The following is a 17,217-nucleotide window of genomic DNA, read 5'->3' as shown; positions in this document are numbered from 1 at the left end:
TGGGGCGGCTGCGCATGCGCGACCCGGAGGACACGCCCCAGAGACACACACACACACCCGCCGCGGCCGGTGGAGACCTGGAGTGCTGCTTGGTGTCGGGGTTGACACCGGCGGCCTTGGGGCCGTCCTACCCGCCCGTCCCTGCCCTTCCTCAGGGCAGGCGTCCCAGCCGCCGCGACATGAAGCACATTCGGTGAAACGGGGCCCCCTCAAAAGGCTTGTCCGCACAGTGTCGCAGAGTTGCGCGCACGCGCATTGCCGAGGCCAGCCGGCTCCCGAGGACCGGGACGAGTTTCCCGGACCTGCAGTCTTGGCCACCTCGTCCGACCCCTCCGGGGTGCAACCTCTGTGAGGCCAGAGGCCCCGCGTGGCTTGTTGTAGGATGCTCCTCCAACGCCCAGCCCAGAGTCTGGCAGGATAGTTGTGGAATTGACGCTTTCAAAGAGCCTGTTAGCCAAGTCATGCTACTTTGTAAGCTAAGCAAACTGAGGTACCTACAAAGTCCGGAACGTATCCAAAAGCACACAGCTAGTCAGTGATAGGGCCAAGACTGGCCTCAGTCTGGCTAGCTTCAAAAGCCGTGCTCTTAACCACTGCATTCCTGGCTTCCAGCTCAGGCCAGGGCCCTGCCCTTGTAGCTAAAGGGTCACAAAGATACCCAAAGGCACTGGAGCAGGAAGTAAACACCATACAGGCAGCACCTAGCAACATTCACCTTTAATTCTGTAACAAGTTTCAGTGTTTGCCCTGGTCCCAGCCCACCATGGGTGCCACAGACCTGTGGGCAAGAGCGAGGATGGAACAATGCTAGGGGGCCAGCTCCCCCAAGAGCCGCATTCTCAGTGTTGGCCAAACCCTGGCAAGCTGGGTAGGCTTCCTCTGTCCAGCAGGCCCAGCCCTGCCCTGCCCAGCTTAGCACAGAGCCCTCTAGGCCCCAGCTAGGGTGAGCTTCAAGGCCCCAATTCGCCGTCATCACTGGATCTCTTGTCAGCTCCAGGGGTCAGTCTGGCCCCACAGAGAACTCACTGTCAGTCATGGGCCTGATGGTGCCTCGGAGATGCGCTTCTGCAGGAGGGCCCAGGCTTTCTCCACCTTTGGACAGGCCAGAATGTTGGGAAGAAAAGAAGACAGGATCATACAAGCATCCACTGGAGACTCCCTCCCCACAACCCAGACTTTCCCTGGGCACCAACCTGGCGCTGGGTGACATGAGGCTCCCACAAGGTGCTCAGCACCACGTGGCTCTGGTCCACAAGCTGCTGCCCACTCATCTGGCTCTGCAGCCGGCTTTGAGCCGCAGCCTCACTCAGGCCATCCCTCTCCACGATGCGTCGTACAGCCTGGGCAGACAAGGCATTCGTCAGCCCACTGGTTCAGAGCAGGATGCGGGCTACAGTGGGGATAGAGTGGGGGGTGGGATCCAGATACCTCAGTCTCAGGGATGACAACGGTCCACACCTCATGGACCATGTTCTGCCAGCCTGCTTCAAGCAGCATGGCGGCATCAATCACGCACACATGCTTTCCTGTGGGGAGACCCCAGTCACTGCCAGCAGCACCTTGCCACTTGCTACCAGTCAGAGAACCAAGGAAACACAGTCCCAGGGAAAGTGGATGGTCTGATTTAGGGTGGGGAAGCTCCCGGGGGAGATTCTGCTTAGCTGTTCCCTTGGGCTGCTCACTCACCCTCAGCCATAGCCTGCTCCATTTCCTCTCTGGCCAGCTTTGCGATAACTGGCCACATAATGTCCGTGAGTATCTTCAGCTGCTTCTGAGAAAGGGAATGGAAGGGGTGGGAAGAGTTTACCCTCCCCCGGAGGAGATGGAGCCAGCCCGAGGGAGGAGGTAGTTGGGAACACTTGAGTGGAAACTGGCATTCTGGGCCAGACCAGAGAGGTCCACTGGGTCCCAACCTCTGGGTCTAGTAGCAGCTGCAGAGCCCTTGGAGAGGTGTGTGTTTACCTTGTTCCCAAACACCCGGCTGCCTAGGACCTTCCTGTTGATAATGCCATCTTTATGGAGAATATCTGGATGACAGAGACAGAGGATTGGGCAAGGAGGCCAAGCCATCTCCTCACTTCAGGCCACCTCCAGCCCTCCCCAGTTATTACCTGTTCCAAAGGCTTTCACAACCGGCTGGTAGGCAGGACCGCCCGGGGCATAGGCCCGGTGGCCCAGGTGGTCACTGTCGATGACATATGCCCCCAGGCCCTTCAGCCGCTGAGCCACTGAGCTCTTCCCAGAGCCACTGATGCCCGTCAGCCCAATCACGTAGAAACCTGGGGGGAACTCTGGCCTCTTCTACGGGTAGATAAGAGGGAACCCCACAGTTACTAGGGTCCCCAGACTCAGGTTTGAGGCTGAACCCTTCAGTCTCTCCTCTCCAGCATTCCCAGCCCACCCACACGGGGAAAGGGGTGGGAGGCGGGTGGGTTAGGCTTACATGTGGAGGCCGGAGCAGGTTTCCCAGCATTTGTTGGCGGAAGCTGGAGGAGCTGACTTTGTCCTCTTCGTTTTCCTTGTGGTTGAGGTCCTTCAGCAGCTGGATCTGGTACAAGATGAGCTCCTCCAGGTCCTGAGGCAAAGGAAGAGTGAGGAGAGAGAAGGAGGGGTGAGATGAGGACAAATCTATCGCCTTATCCTTCCCTGCCTACCCAGAGGTAAAGCCTGCCTCGGAGGGCAAGCTGGGAAGTTCCTCCTTGCCTCTTCCCACCACCTTGAGCCCTCTCCCTCCTCCTCTGGGGTCCCGTACTCCCAACAGCCCCCAGCGGCCTCCCCTGCCACCCACCCCCTCTGCCAGTGTCCCTCAGGGGTTACATTCTCAAGGCGGAAGCGGTTGACGGCCATCCCCCCACGATAGGTCTCCTCGCTGACCACCAGGAACTCCAGAGAGGGGTCAGAGCCAGCGGGCCCATAGGGGTCCAGCAGGGGGATGATATCAAAAGTCAAGGAGGGCTTGATGTCCACCAGGAACTCACTCAGATGTTCCACGCGTTCTGCGTAGGGTTGGAGCAGCTCAGGGAGCACCTTGCCTGGGGAAGGAGCCCAGAAGAACAGTGAGACCTTTTTACTGGGGAGGAAGAGCGTGGGCCAGTTTAGGGGAGAGTGTCCCTAAGCATCCTATCTCCAGAGGGGAGCTGGGCAGTGGTCCGTGACGGGGGAGCTATGAGGAGGCAGCAGGCAAGCACAAGAGTGCTGCAAGGGCTGGCGCGTGTGCAGAGAACTAGCACTGCCAGGAGGCATCAGAGTCAGACGGAGAATTCCAAGAGCCAGAGAATTCTGAGAGGCTCCTCTGACTGCCTATGCCACTGCTACCTACAACTTACTCATCCATGTATTCCCAGGGACTCAAGCTTTAGGATTCATCACCTGGAGAATGTGTTTAAAAGTGCAGGTTCCTTGGCTACACATTTGGGGGATCCTGACTGAATGGTGACTAGACCACACACCTAGAAAGCTGCATTCATTTAACAAAATTCCCTCAGTGCCAACTGAGCGCCAGGCACTGTGACATTTGGGAGGGGTGGGAAGTAACGGATGGCCCCACCCTTCCTCAATCTTGGCCTGGGGGGAGGGTGAGACTGCCCTAACTCAGTCTCTCTCACTCACTCTTCAACAGGTCTTTGTCTGCAACTCCCACCACAAGCTGCTCCTGAGCCAGGAGGCATGCGACGCTGAGCAACACCTTGTGGGCGTTGTGCAGGCGGTCAAAGGTGCCACCCACAGCACCGCGCTGGTGGCCACGCACTGGCTGCTTGGCAGACCTGCCCACGGGGGAGGCTGGGCTGATGGTGGAGGGTAAGGGGACGTCCAGGGACCCCGCGGGCAGAACTCCAGGCTCATAATCGGGGTATAGGAGCACCGAAGAAAGTTGCGGACAACAGCTGTAACAACTGGTAGCATAACGCTCTAGCTGTTGCTTGGCCGGGTTGTACTGGCTTCCATCCAGGGTCTGGAAGTCGGTCAGCACCACTTCCGGCGGGTGGGCCAGGTTCTGGACTGAGCTGGTCAGGGGAGGGAGAAAGCTCTTGGTTCGGATATTGGTCAGCAGAATTCTAACGTCCAGGTGCCTGTGGACGTCGGCGCCAGCGTAGAGGTGCGTGATGAAATCGATAACTTCAAACGTGGCCTGCACGGGGCTGGACTGGGGCTGAGCCGGGCCGCCCAGGCTCATGCCCGGTTGCAGGTGTACATAGAGCGTGTGATTCACCAACCGGGCCGCCGAGGTCAGGATGGGGGCCAGGCGAGGGGCCAGGGAGGTCAGCGGCGTTGTCAACACCAGGAGGCCCGACCGGAATACGGCCATGCTGCCCAGGCCTGCGGACAGTCAGGGAGACGAGGCGAGGGTGACTGACTGGTATGTGTCTGAGGCCGAAGACTGTAGGAGGACTCGGACCCAAGAGAGGGAGACCTCGAGCAAGGATGGCGTTCCCAGTGCGGATCGAGAGGAACCCGGGGGAGGGGACGGGACCTGGCAAACGGCGCCTCGGGGCTGTGCTCTAAATCTCGGTTTTATCATTTCTCAGACGGAGCGGTGAATTCGCTGAATTGCATCGAAATCCCGGGAGGGGAAAACTCGGCAGAAGCCCCTGAGTCATAAGGCTGGGGATCCAGAAATCCTGGGCGCTCTTGCTGAGCGGCACCAGGATCTTCAAGGAATCGGAGGAGGGTACTAAAGGGGGACGCTCAGGCTCGGGTCCTACTTACTGAGACCTCCGGGCCTTGGTTCCGCTTGCACCACAGCGAAGGCTTCCCCAGCCACGACCAGTAAACATTAGTTCCGGTGCTGCGACTCCGCGGTACGGAACCTGAGAAAGGCCAAACATCTCAACTTCGGTTCGGCAAGGGATTCTCGCGAGATTTCTCATGGGGTGGGGCGCCTGCATTGTTAAGGAGGGGAGCTTGGGGGCTTGGGAGGTGCGCGGAAACTTATGTCCGAAACCCAGCCTCACGGGGCCGGGGCCGGGTAGGGCAAGGCGGACTTGAAAGCCCGTTTCACGGGTGCTTTCAGACTCTAAAAGAAGAGGTTGGCCTCAGCCAGGTCCCTCGGGAGACAGCGGCAAAGGCGGAACTAACACCTGGCTTTCCTGCGTAAATCGCGGGGACGGAGGTGGTGGTCGTAGGGTAGCACTTAAATTAGGTTTCGGCGTCCCCAGAGCCCTCCTGGAGCCCTCCCAGTCTGAGGATTCTCATGTGGGAGGTCAGGACAATTCTGTCCAAGCCCCCATTTCACAGATGGAAAAATTGACGCCCTGTGTGTTCCAGGGACATCTGGGGAGGTAAGGACAGAGGCCATGTGTCGTGGTTCCCGTGCAGTGCTCTCCACATCACCCAGAACCAGTGATATGACAGTTTTTTACGGAGAGAGAGGAGGAGGAGGAGAGCTCTGCGTGTGAGCTCAGTAGAGCTGCCAGAGAATGGTCCCTATGGACGGGAGAAAAGGGGGCGGCGGGGGTGGGGGGGAGAGGGGTGGGACTTAGTGCCGAGGGTTTGCCGTGAAGCTAATGAGTGCTGGAGAGGCTGGAATTGGTAGTCTCCGTGGGAGGACAAAGCCAGGTTGCCATCAGGAAACATTTCGGGTAAATTATCCAGGACGATCTCAAAAGGGAGGGAAACCAATCTCTAGGATTCCACTACAGTAATGTGCTGTAGTTTATTTTCCCAAACTAAATAAATGCTCACTTTCATACTTAATTTTGTGGTTTTTGTATTCCTAAAGAGGTCTCCCAAAGCGTATAAGCCTCTGGCCCCACAGAACCTGCATTTGGTCGTGGAGTCAAGGATGGAAGAGTTTTAGTGCCACAGAGGCCTTGACACCAGGATTCTTGCAAAGACATCTTAAGTTGGGTTTGTTTTGTTGTTGTTGTTGTTGTTGTTGTTTTTTGCGGTACGCGGGCCTCTCCCGTTGCGGAGCACAGGCTCCGGACGCGCAGGCTCAGCGTCCATGGCTCACGGGCCCAGCCGCTCCGCGGCATGTGGGATCCTCCCGGACCGGGGCACGAACCCGTGTGCCCTGCGTCGGCAGGCGGACTCAACCACTGCGTCACCAGGGAAGCCCCTTAAGTTGGGTTTTAAAGAGAGGGTCAGTTGAAGAAGCAAACCGCAAAGACGGTCAGGAAATTCCCTGAAACATCTGGACACACAGTCTCACATGCCTACGGAGACATTGTTGGAGGAGGTCATCTGTAGGACGTGACTGTCAGTTGACCCTTGAGCTGGACACAGGAGGTCAGAGGCTGCTCACCCCTCCCGTGTCCTTGGAATGTAGTCTGCCCATGATTCCCACAGTGGGAGCTGTTTCAAGGATGCAGACTTGAGACGGCAATGTGTTGTTGCGACCAACTGGATGGTTTACATGACTGAACCCAGTTAAGGCCTCTGTAGAAACTTGAAGATTCTGGTGGGCAGGTGCAGAGATCTACTCTTCTAGCACTGCCCAGGACAAGCCTCGTATGTAAGTTCCCTTGCTTATTAAACCTGCCACCTACCGATCTGGAGTGGCTGTCTCTTTCTTCAGTCTCTCTTTGCCCTCCGTGTATGGGGCCAGTTTACAAATCAACATTGGCAAGCCTGCCAGGAGACCGAAGAAATGGGCCTTGGGAAAGAGGCACCTGCGTGGGAAATCTTGGGAAACGCAGGCTGGTCTGATGTGCTTGTTTGAGGAACTGTGCAGGGCGCACCGCGGCTAAGATGGGAGATGAATGTCTGCAGGGTGGGCTGGCCACTGCTGTGGGCAGGTCGCTGGCCACTGATGCCCAACTAGAGGCTGAAACTCTAGTTGAAAAGCTGGAAGAAGAGCTGAGGTTAGAGAAGGACGTGCAGTGTCCACTGTTCTGCTCACTTCGGGGCTGGCAGGCGGGGTGGGGGAGTGGGATGATAAGTTGGAGACATTATTCTGCGGTTTACAAAGCTAGGAGCTCGAGAGCTGCCTCAAATTAAGGTCCAAACGCTTTTGACAAAGCCCGACTGGATGCTAAGAGGTGGAATCCCCAGGAAAGTGAAGAGAGGGAAGGGGAGGGTGTTGTGGTGATTGACAGTAAAACACATGAAACACCCCATGCCATAGGACCCCTATGCAGAAGAAAACAAAAACCAGGCGATGACCATCCCAGCCAGCGGGGCAGCCCCCATTCAGGAAACGTTCATCATGAGAGAATAAACGTCCACTGAGATTAGTGATACAGCTGCCGAATTCCAGCAAAAGGCCAGTGAAAGGATCCAAGCGTGGTTAGTATGGCTATGGGACTGGGGGCCGTGGGGATGATTTCCCTGGCTGGGCAGGAGGCAGAGAAAATGAGCCACATCACCACACAGCCTGCCTTCCTGAAGCGTCTGCATAGGACTTGGGGGCTCGAGGTCCTCACTCCCTTATAGACTGGATTATTCTAACCTGCAGGGAGGCTTGTCCCAATATGGGGGGTCTCCCTGGGCATGTGGGACCCTGGAAATCTAGAGAGGAGGTGCAACAACTCCTTAGGGAGTTGGAAATGAGACAGGCCATCTATGCTCCTATCTTTGAAGGGCCTGATCAGGCCACATTCACTGCAGGAATGAAAACCAAGATACTCCAGTCTGCCCCCATCACCTGGTATGGGACACACTAATATCCACGCTGAGCCCAGTTGTGGGACAAGACATTCGTGATGGTGGGCAATCCATTGCTGATCTAGAGGAAACCAACAAATCCCAGGAACGGTTACATACTGGCCTGCAGGAAACACCCAAGACAGAGAGGGAGCTCGAAAAGCCAAAAGCCTAGCCTGAAGGGCTGTAAAGGGTTTGGTAAAAGTAACCCGGAAACAAACGTGGTTTGACCTCATTGCTGCTGGGAGCGCAACTGAAAAGATGCATCGGCCATCCAGTGCTGTGTTGGTTGGCCTGTGGGAAGCCTTAAAACCTGCATAACATTTCAGAACTGCCCACTTGTCCCTACCATCCCTGATGCCCTGCCTGCTCCAGCAGAGGCCTCAGGGATTCTCCTGTTTGAGGTGGGTGCCTCCCACGTGCCCAGGCTATAGGATGCAGGCCAAGACCGCTTCCAGGTGAGGCCCATTGGAGGCAATCGGAGGCCTCCTGTGGCGCTCACTACTGGTTGATCTTCCAGAAATAAACAAAAGGTGATAGCTCTGGGGACTTCCCTGTGGTCCAGTGATTAAGACTCCACGCTCCCAATGCAGGGGGCCCAGGTTCGATCCCTGGTCAGGGAGCTAGACCCCTGACGTACCACAACTAAGACCCGGCACAGCCAAATAAATAAATAAATATTTTTTTTAAAAAAAAAGTACAGCTCTGGTGGATACTGGAGCCGGATGTACTCTAATTTCTTTTTTTTCTTCCTTCCCTTTTTTTTTTTTTTTTTTGGCTGTGCCGCACAGCTTGCTGGATATTAGTTCCACGACCAGGGATTGAACCCGGGCCACAGCAGTGAACGCACCGATCCCTAACCACTGGACCGCCAGGGAATTTCTCCGGATGTACTGTAATACACGGTCACCCTCAGAAGTTTTCTGGCCCCCTCAGCGCCACTGAATTATCGAGCGCAAATGGTTATAGTCAGGAAAGTCCTTTTCATACAGCAAATTGGGTGTTCTCCCTGCCCCTCCACACCCCGAGAATATGAGATTTTTTTTTGAATTTTATTTTATTTTTTATACAGCAGGTTCTTATTAGTTATCCATTTTATATATATTTGTGTATACATGTCAATCCTAATCTCCCAATTCATCCCCCCACCACCCCACCCCCGCCACTTTCCCCCCTTGGTGTCCATACGTTTGTTCTCTACATCTATGTCTCTATTTCTGCCCTGCAGACCGGTTCATCTGTACCATTTTTCTAGAGAGAATATGAGAGATTTATCACTCTAATACCAGAGAACATAGTGGGCATTGCTATCCTACAAGGTCAAGCTCTGCAAACCTATGTGTCTGCGAATCTGCCTCTGGGTTAGAGTAATCAAACCAGTGATGAGGGGAACACCACCTGGGAGCGGTAAGCCTGCCACCCCCGGGGAAGAGTGGAAACTGTCAAACAATATAAATTGCCTGGGTGGGTGGGGCTTAAGGAAATAGAAGAAACTATTCCAGAACTGCACTGAGTGGGAATGGTACGTTCTGCCCATAGTACGTTCAACAGCCTGGTAATGGCTGGTAAAAAAGCCAGATGGCTCATGGCGGATAACCGTGGACTACGGAGAGCTGAACAAGCCCCATCCATGTGTCTGTGCCCAACAGTGCCACTGTCTTCAATACCTTGGCCGCCATCCTAGGAATGTACCATGCGGTACCTGACTTAGCGAATGCTTTTTTCAGTCTATACCTGGCCACTGAGTCACAACATCAATTTGCCTTCATGTGGGAGGAGCAACAATGGACATTTCAAGTGCTTCCTCAAGGCCACCTGCACAGCCCCACCACATGTCATGGGATGATAGCCCAAGACCTGTCCCTATTCTCCTCCCCACATCAGTAAAATGGGCTCATTACACTGATGAGATGATGTTAACTTGTGAAGACTTGCCTCTGCTGCAGAACCTCCTGCAGACTTTGCTGGAACATCTGTGAGGACGAGGATGGGTGGGGAGCCCTCAGAAAATTCAAGGCCCAGGCACCCCCGTAAAGTTTTGGAGAGTTGTTTGGTGGGGTAAGACGCTCATTGTTCCAGAAGCTGTGATTGATAAGGTACAGGCCTATCCAACCCCTAAGAATATGAAAGAGGTGCAAGCGGGACTTCCCTGGTGGCGCAGTGGTTAAGAGTCTGCCTGCCAATTCAGGGGACACGGGTTCGAGCCCTGGTCTGGGAAGATCCCACATGCCGCCGAGCAGCTAAGCCCGTGTGCCACAACTACTGAGCCTGCACTCTAGAGCCCGCGAGCCACAACTACTGAAGCCTGCGCGCCTAGAGCCCGTGCTCCACAACAAGAGAAGCCACCGCACTGAGAAGCCTGCACACTGCAATGAAGAGTAGCCCCTGTTCTCCGCAACTAGAGAAAGCCCCCATGCAGCAACAAAGACCCAATGCAGCCAGAAATAAGTAAATAAATAAATAAATTTATATATATAAAAAAGAAAGAGGTGCAAGCCTTTGCAGGGATTTGGGGGTTTGGGGGAACTTTTATTCCCCACCTGGCACAGTGCCTCCATCCCTTATGCCGCCTGATGAAGAGAAGGCGCACGTGGAACTGGGGATCAGGGCAGCAAGCTGCCTTTGAGATGGAAAAAATACTAGTGAAGCAGATCGCAGCTCTGGGCACCTCCCAAGCAGGGCAACCGTTTAAGTTAGATGTGTCTGTGACTTCGGAACACACTGTGGCAGAGACAACAGGAGAGGAGAGCACCCTTAGGATTTTGGTCCCAGCTCTGGGGGGGAGGGGACAGAAACCCCAATGCACCCCTCATAGAGCAACAGCTCCTCGCAACGTACACAGAACACCCCACCAGCTATAGCCTCTCACGAAAGAACAGCATATCATGGTAAGAACGTCCCTTCCTGTCAAGGGCGCGGTTGAGACTGTGTTCTATAGACCCACCTCTGCCATGGCTCATCCCCCACGTTGACTAAGTGGCCCATTTGCAACAGAGGGGCACCCTGCTTGCCAGCCCACTGTCTCTAGAAATTCAAGTGCTACTAGGCCCTGAAGAGTATGTAGATCCTCCAAATTCCCTTGCCTCTATACCTGGGGTGGCCCCTGCAGCCTGTCGAGAGGCGGGGTGGGGGCAGGGATCCCCGCTGATGACTGGTATACAGTTGGGTCTAGTCGGGGCAACCCACCCACATGGACTGCAGTTGCTATTCTGCCCAACACTGACACCATCTGGATGGAAACAGGAACGAACTGCAGCAGCCGACGGGCTGAACTCAGAACAGTTGGGCTCTTCTAAAGGGATTAACCCTATGGCTTGGACAAAGGGAAGCTGAGAGATGGATGATCAGAAATCAGCCCTTGGGCTTCCCTGGTGGCGCAGTGGTTAAGAATCCGCCCACCAATGTGAGGGACACAGGTTCAAGCCCTGGTCCGGGAAGATCCCACATGCCGCGGAGCAACTAAGCCCGTGCGCCACAACTACTGAGCCTGTGCTCTAGAGCCCGCGAGCCTAGAGCCTGTGCTCCGCAACAAGAGAAGCCACCGCAATGAGAAGCCCGCGCGCCGCAACGAAGAGTTAGCCCCTGCTCGCCACAACTAGAGAAAGCCCATGCGCAGCAATGAAGACCCAGTGCAGCCAAAAATAAATAAATAAAATAAATTAAAAAAAAAAAAAAAGAGGCCTCAGCCCTTGTACAAGATGTGTGTAAAGACATTTGAGTTCATCTGCAAGAGTGTGAGGCAGCCCTCACTGTCCTCCACATCCTGGCTCATAAGGCACTGACAACCCCACAACCCCTGGCAATCAGAAAGCTGATGCCCTAGCCGGGGTACAAGCCCTAGCAACTGACCTTCAGTAGATACAGCAGATTGGGTGCATGGAAAAAGCAGCCACTGTAAAGCCTGGGTGGGATGGCATATTGCCAAGGATACCTGATTGCCCTTGAAATATGGTGACTTGGTTAATGCAGTAACATCATGACCTATGTGTTCTAAACAATGCCCGAAGCAACCTGCCAAAGGAGTCTGGGGGCATGCATCGGAGTTCCCAACCAGTGAGGGATTGGTTGTTGAAACATGCTACGCTTGGAATGGAACATGCACCATTAAAAGAGGGGAGAAGGTGGGAATTCCCTGGTGGTCCAGTGGTTAGGACTTTGAGCTTTCACTGCTGAGGGCATGGGTTCCATCCCTGGTTGAGGAATAAAGGTTCCGCAAGCCACGCGGCCAAAAAAAAAAAAAGAGGGGAGAAGGTGAAGGTCTGGTCTGGCATATCCCGCCAAGCGGCCCCTGCCCCCGCCCCCATCCTCACAACTGACAGTGTTGCCTCCCCAGCCAACATGTATGGTATGCACAACCAGGTCAAGTGCCTAAAGCTGCCACCTCCCTCTCCTCAAGGCTGGGTGGGCACGTTCTGTTTTCCACTGTTGCAGTCATTTGGCCGCTGTCTTGTTTCCCTCCATTGGCCTGGGGGGCGGTGTTACAGCACACACAGGTGCCCTTACTAACTAACTGCATCCAGCAAGCCCGTCCTTAGGTCTCTAATGAGAAAGCTGTCCTCCAAAATAGGATGCCTTCGGACATTATTACTGCCACACAAGGAGGCACCTGTGCCGTTATCCAGAGTGTTGTGTACCTGATGAGTCTGCTAATGTATGTTATTTACTAAGCCCCTCCTGTGGCACCCCTACTGCTTTCCTCTGCCTGCAACCTCCTCACCTAGTCTCTATCTCCACCCCTCCTCCGGCACCCAACCTCAGAGGAAGTTAGAGGGAGATGGGCTCTGCAACCCTGCAGCCCCTTTAAGTGGCTGCTGCCACTCCAGCTCCTTTTGCTGGCTTCCGGAAGGAGGACGTGGACCACAGGGCAGATCTGGAGCCTCAGCTTGATCCCCTGGTGAGAGGCAGCTTCTGGGCGAGGGGGGATCTCTCCTGCTGAGTGTTGTCTTAGGGCAGGGGGCAAGGAGAGGGGTGAGTGGGGCTGTCTCCTTTGGGCTCATTTAGCCTTGTTCCTTACACATCTGGCTTCCACTTGGGAACACAATTACAATAGTAATACCACTAGTAGTAATAATAATAGTCAGGGCCTGCTATTAAGACTTCTATACCAGCACTTTTGGGCATTATCTCAATTAATTCTTATCACAAGCCACGACATAGGTATTATACCCGTTTTGCGGGTAAGAGAACGGACTCGGAGAGGGTAGGACGTTGCCTAAGGTCCCAGGACTCGTGGGAGCCAAGTCACAAGTCTACTGTCCCCGCACCCAAGTCCACCTAACTCCTACTGCTGCAGACGCCCCTCGCGAATCCGGGGACCACTCTCCCTGCCCTGAGGCGCACTTGAGGCGTGACCTTGGGCTAGCTCCTTTCCTTTCTGGACCTCGGTTTCCGTAGGTATAACCTGGGCTAACACCTTCTTTCCTGGTCATCCACCCGCCGCGCGCGCGCGCGCGCGCGCCAGTGATCACACAAGTGCGGTACAGTGAAAAGCCCCTTTTCATCCCCATACCGCACACCCCGGGGCCGCAAAGGAGAGCGCGGGAGGCAGCGGCGAACCAGGCCTTTATTTCGGGGCGGCAAGAGGAGCTCCGAGCTCAGGTGCCCCCAGTTCTCCGGCTCCGGCCTCCGCCCCGGCGCCGTCTGAGCCCTCGGCGGCCTGGTCGCCGAACACGGCTTGGTGCGCAGCAGCGACGTAACTGCAGCCGCTGGGGTCGGAGAAGCGCAGCTGTATCAGGGGCAGGAAGCGCTCGGTGGTGAAGTAGCGCAGGGCCGGGCGCGGGGCGCGCAGCGCCTGGAGGAAGACCTGCAGCGGCGGGAGGAGGCGCGCTGGCCGGGGCTGGGCTGGGGAACCGGAGCGCTGCCCCCGCTCCCGCAGTGCGGCCCGGCGCTCACCTCGGTCACGTCCTCCGGGTCCTGCCCCGCCTCAAGAAAGATCTGCTGGGAGTGGCTCAGGTAGCGGGAGAAGAGGTCGCGGGTCTCGGCGTCCGCGCGGTCCAGCGCCCCGCCCAGGCCGCCCTCCAGCTTCTCGGGGAAGGCGGTGTGCACCGGGCCGCACTCGATGAGGCTCAAGCTGCCGGCGGGAGAGCGGCGAGTGGGCGGGGGCGAATGCGAGTCCGGGAGGGAGGGCCGGAGGGGGGCTGCGCCCGGCCGGCGGGCGCTTAAGGGTAACCCGAGCGTTTGAAAGCGGTTTACTGCCGGAAAGGCGCCCCCACGTCCCTTGGAGGGTGTGAGAGAGGCTCTGGCGTCATTATGCCACCCTGGCTGAGTCACTTACAGCTGTGTGACCTTGGGCCAGTCACCGAACCTCTCTGGGCCTGAGCTTCCCACTAACAATACCGACGCCTCACCAGCTAGGTCGGCAGGTGGAGTGAGAGGGCGGGTGCCAAACGCCCAGTACTGTGCCTGGCACACAACAAACGGGAGCCGCACTAAGGAGGGGCCGGGGAGAACGCCTGAGAGCGTTTCCAACAAAACAGGGTGCTGCGGTTCCCAAAGTCAGGGTTCAGAGGGTCCCGGGGGCGGGGCGGTGACTCACTGGACCCCGAAGGGCTGCAGCAGAATCGCCAGACTCTCGCACAAACCCTCGATTGCAAACTTGCTGGCGCAGTAAACGGCGTTGAAGGGAAGAGCTTGGAGGCGAGAGGAGGCTGCTGAGGCGCGTCGGGGAGGGGAGCCGCGGGGAGCGGGAGGGGCCCGGGGCAGTTTCACCAGGTCCCACCCCTTTTATTAGACCCCCGACTCTCCCGTTGAGCCCCGCCTCCTGCGCGCCTCTGGTTCTTCCCCGGCTTCCACTCACCCATCAAGCCTCCCATGCTCCCGGTCACCAATATGCGTCCCGAGCGTCGCCGCTTCATGTCCGGCAGGAAGGCCTGCAGCATCCGCACGGTCCCGGTCAGGTTCACGTCCAGCACGGAGCCCACGGTGTCCTCCTCGTGTGCCTCCAGCGGCCCCACCAGGCCCCGGCCTGCGTTACATACTGCGGGGAGAGAGACCGGACTCCGCCCGCCTCACGCACGGCCCTCCTCCCCGCCTGTCCCCTCGTGCTCCCTGGGCCTCGGGACATCTTGGTTTGGACACAGGGTGAGGAAGGCTCCTGCACCAGTTTTGCAGGGAGACTCACCCAGCACGTCCACGCGGCCCTCGGTCACGCGTGCCCGGGCGGCGGCTATGGAATCTGCGTCCCTCACGTCCAGCTGCAACATCTCCAGGGAGCCAGGAGGGCACCCTCGGGACCGGGCAGCCTCCCAAAGTGGGCCCTGTGCCGTCAGGTCCCTCAGCGTGGCGTACACTGGAGGTTCAGGGAGAGGACGAGGCTCTGAATTTCGGGCTTACAACCCTACCTAGGCCCCCTTGGACCAGGAAGGAGCTGGTCTCTCCACCCCAGTCCCCTCATGTACCTTTGAAGCCCTGGGATGGGTCGGACGCCAGGCGCAGGGCCAGGTGTAGGCCAATGCCGGAGGAACAGCCAGTGATGAGCACCACGGTGCGGTCCATGGAGCTGTGCGTAGGGAGAGGCCCCGGGAATGCTGGGCGCTGGTCTCTGGGATGGATATCACCTGCTTTGCCCCGCCCCTGCCCGCCGGGGTCCCCACCCCTTGTTATGTCTGCAGCACAATCTCAAGGCTGAGACCTCCTATGGGTCCCTGGCCTTCTCTCCCCAATCTACTCTAGGTCAAGGCAGAGACGAGGCCACTACTTAGAACACCCCTTCTTGAATTTGCTAGTCAGAGGGAGGGTGAAGCTTTGCAAACAGGAGGTGTGGGCTCCCATGTGGGCACTGAGCGCCCTGGGCAGATCTTTGCCTGGCAAGCCTCTGTCCCACTGGGACAATTATAGTTGCCAAAATTTGTTGCTGAGGGTGTGAAAGTAAATGTTTTGGAAGGGTGTTCTCAGTTCAAAGGTCAGGGGTTAGTTTAAAACTGAGGGGGGCTTCCCTGGTGGCGCAGTGGTTAAGAATCCACCTGCCAATGCAGGGGACACGGGTTCGAGCCCTGGTCCGGGAAGATCCCACGTGCCGCGGAGCAACTAAGCCCGTGCGCCACAGCTACTGAGCCTGCGCTCTAGAGCCCGCGTGCCACAACGACTGAGCCCACGCGCCACAACTACGGAAGCCCGTGCGCCTAGAGCCCATGTCCCGCGACAAGGGAAGGCACCGCAATGAGGAGTAGCCCCCACTTGCGGTGTGCCGCAAACAAGTTAATTAATTAATTTTAAAAAAGAATATTGGAAAATTGGAGCTGAGCACTCAGGAACTTGACTGCTGCCAGGCTCTTGGTTTTAATTCATGCTTCCCGAAAAGTAAGACAAGCTTTTGGTAACTGGACATACTTCTCAGTAACTGAAGGAATGGAGCGAATGCTAAATGTTTCCCCTGGGGAGGTGTCCTGTTTCTTCAGGGAAACATGGTCAGTATTCTGTAATGTTACCCTGGCCTAAATGATTACTTGTTCTGACCAAGGTATTTATTAGGCTATTTCAAAGTCACAGCTTCCGAAGAATGTCAACTAGTTCAGCTAGCCACAGAGTCTAAGATCCTGTATCTCCTGGCACTATGGAAACACCACACCACTGACCTACGTGATTCACTTTTTTCAGTTTTTCGATATCTTATCAATATCAAACTACTGCCACATCCTTATACTTTATGTCTTCTTCAACCTAGGAGAGACCTCAAATCTAAAAGTAGTCTCTATTTCTCATCATTAGCAAATGTTCTAGCTTTCTAAATATTTGTATTTAACTCTTGTTTCTAGGGTTTTGTTTTTGCAGTTTAGAAACGTTTAGGAATATTAGGACTTTATCCCTTCTGCTTGATACAGCAGGGGTGAGCTACTAGCCAGTCTAGCCTAAGAGAAAAGTGAAAAGATTCTTCACCCAGCACAGTGATCAACCCAATACAAGTTAGATTTAGAAGGAATGTTGTTTAAATTACCTCTTCTAGCCTGAATACCTGAATTCTTTCAGATCAGGAAAGATTAGAAAAAGAAGCCTAAAAACTCTTAACAATGTGACTCTCAGTGGTAAAGCAGCAGCAGATTATAATTTGGTTTATGGGATGTGATGGATGTGCTAATGATAGGAAACCTGAAATGATGGTTGAATTGGTAAAAAACTGCATAAAATTTGCTGTAAGATATAGAGACTTATTTTCTGTACTAAAATATTCTTTTTAAAAAACTTTTAATCTTATATTGGAGCATAGCCGACTAACAATGTTGTGAGAGTTTCAGATGCACAGCAAAGCTACTCAGCCGTATATATGCATGTATCCATTCTCCCTCAAACTCCCCTCCCATCCAGGCTGCCACATAACATTGAGCAGAGTTCCCTGTGCTATATGGTAGGTCCTTGTTGGTTATCCATTTTAAATATAGCAGTGTTGTGCTAAAGTATTCTTATAAGAAAAATAAGTATTTGTAAAAGAGGTGTCAAGTATTTGCACAATCAGAGCTGAATTGTAGATATTCTTGTAATATCTAGTTATTTTGAAAGATTTATATAATGAATTCTGGTTATATGACCAATAAAACTGATGAAATGAAACAAACAAACAAAACACCCGAGGAAGCTGAGGTAAGGGGGCAGGGAGACCTGACCTCACCAGTGTCCATGCTATAGCCCTGAGTCCTCCCC

General features: G+C 55.1%; 2 protein-coding genes across 4 annotated transcripts; both read right to left on the bottom strand.

The window, feature by feature from the left end:
* Nucleotides 1–704: 704 nt before the first annotated feature.
* On the bottom strand, nucleotides 705–5,403 carry COASY (Coenzyme A synthase). Of its 3 annotated transcripts, XM_007102139.4 has the most exons (10): nucleotides 4,708–5,403; nucleotides 3,610–4,317; nucleotides 2,818–3,032; nucleotides 2,444–2,575; nucleotides 2,112–2,301; nucleotides 1,963–2,027; nucleotides 1,687–1,771; nucleotides 1,429–1,526; nucleotides 1,194–1,340; nucleotides 705–1,092 (listed from the first exon to the last, which is right to left on the bottom strand). In XM_007102139.4, exons 2-10 carry the CDS (start codon nucleotides 4,304–4,306, stop codon nucleotides 1,033–1,035), a joined length of 1,689 nt encoding a protein of 562 aa, XP_007102201.2. In that variant the 5' UTR covers nucleotides 4,307–4,317; nucleotides 4,708–5,403; the 3' UTR covers nucleotides 705–1,032. The 3 variants fall into 3 exon arrangements, with proteins under 3 accessions (XP_007102201.2, XP_054946663.1, XP_028355502.1); XM_055090688.1 differs by lacking the exon at nucleotides 4,708–5,403 and having other exon boundaries at nucleotides 3,610–4,701; XM_028499701.2 differs by lacking the exons at nucleotides 705–1,092; nucleotides 1,429–1,526 and having other exon boundaries at nucleotides 1,258–1,390; nucleotides 4,708–5,402.
* A 7,731-nt stretch (nucleotides 5,404–13,134) lies between these two features.
* On the bottom strand, nucleotides 13,135–15,493 carry HSD17B1 (hydroxysteroid 17-beta dehydrogenase 1). The gene is made up of 6 exons (XM_007102141.2): nucleotides 14,982–15,493; nucleotides 14,705–14,872; nucleotides 14,381–14,560; nucleotides 14,120–14,213; nucleotides 13,477–13,654; nucleotides 13,135–13,387 (listed from the first exon to the last, which is right to left on the bottom strand). Exons 1-6 carry the CDS (start codon nucleotides 15,076–15,078, stop codon nucleotides 13,148–13,150), a joined length of 957 nt encoding a protein of 318 aa, XP_007102203.1. The 5' UTR covers nucleotides 15,079–15,493; the 3' UTR covers nucleotides 13,135–13,147.
* Nucleotides 15,494–17,217: the final 1,724 nt, after the last annotated feature.

The sequence above is a fragment of the Physeter macrocephalus genome, chromosome 14 (assembly GCF_002837175.3).
Source record: "Physeter macrocephalus isolate SW-GA chromosome 14, ASM283717v5, whole genome shotgun sequence".
Taxonomy (NCBI): domain Eukaryota; kingdom Metazoa; phylum Chordata; class Mammalia; order Artiodactyla; family Physeteridae; genus Physeter; species Physeter macrocephalus.
Note: the sequence above shows the minus strand (reverse complement) of the source record. Positions and strands in the feature narration are given on the sequence as shown.

What these genes read in the sequence shown, in the direction of transcription:
- COASY (XM_007102139.4), bottom strand. Translation starts at nt 4,306, where the DNA reads ATGGCCGTATTCCGGTCGGGCCTCCTGGTGTTGACAACGCCGCTGACC. An exon ending in GGAGCAGGCTATGGCTGAGG is followed by an intron (nt 1,527 to 1,686) that starts GTGAGTGAGCAG and finishes GTCTCCCCACAG; the next exon opens with GAAAGCATGTGTGCGTGATT. An exon ending in TTGTCATCCCTGAGACTGAG is followed by an intron (nt 1,341 to 1,428) that starts GTATCTGGATCC and finishes TTGTCTGCCCAG; the next exon opens with GCTGTACGACGCATCGTGGA.
- HSD17B1 (XM_007102141.2), bottom strand. Translation starts at nt 15,078, where the DNA reads ATGGACCGCACCGTGGTGCTCATCACTGGCTGTTCCTCCGGCATTGGC. An exon ending in CCCATCCCAGGGCTTCAAAG is followed by an intron (nt 14,873 to 14,981) that starts GTACATGAGGGG and finishes CTGAACCTCCAG; the next exon opens with TGTACGCCACGCTGAGGGAC. An exon ending in GAGCATGGGAGGCTTGATGG is followed by an intron (nt 14,214 to 14,380) that starts GTGAGTGGAAGC and finishes CTCGCCTCCAAG; the next exon opens with CTCTTCCCTTCAACGCCGTT.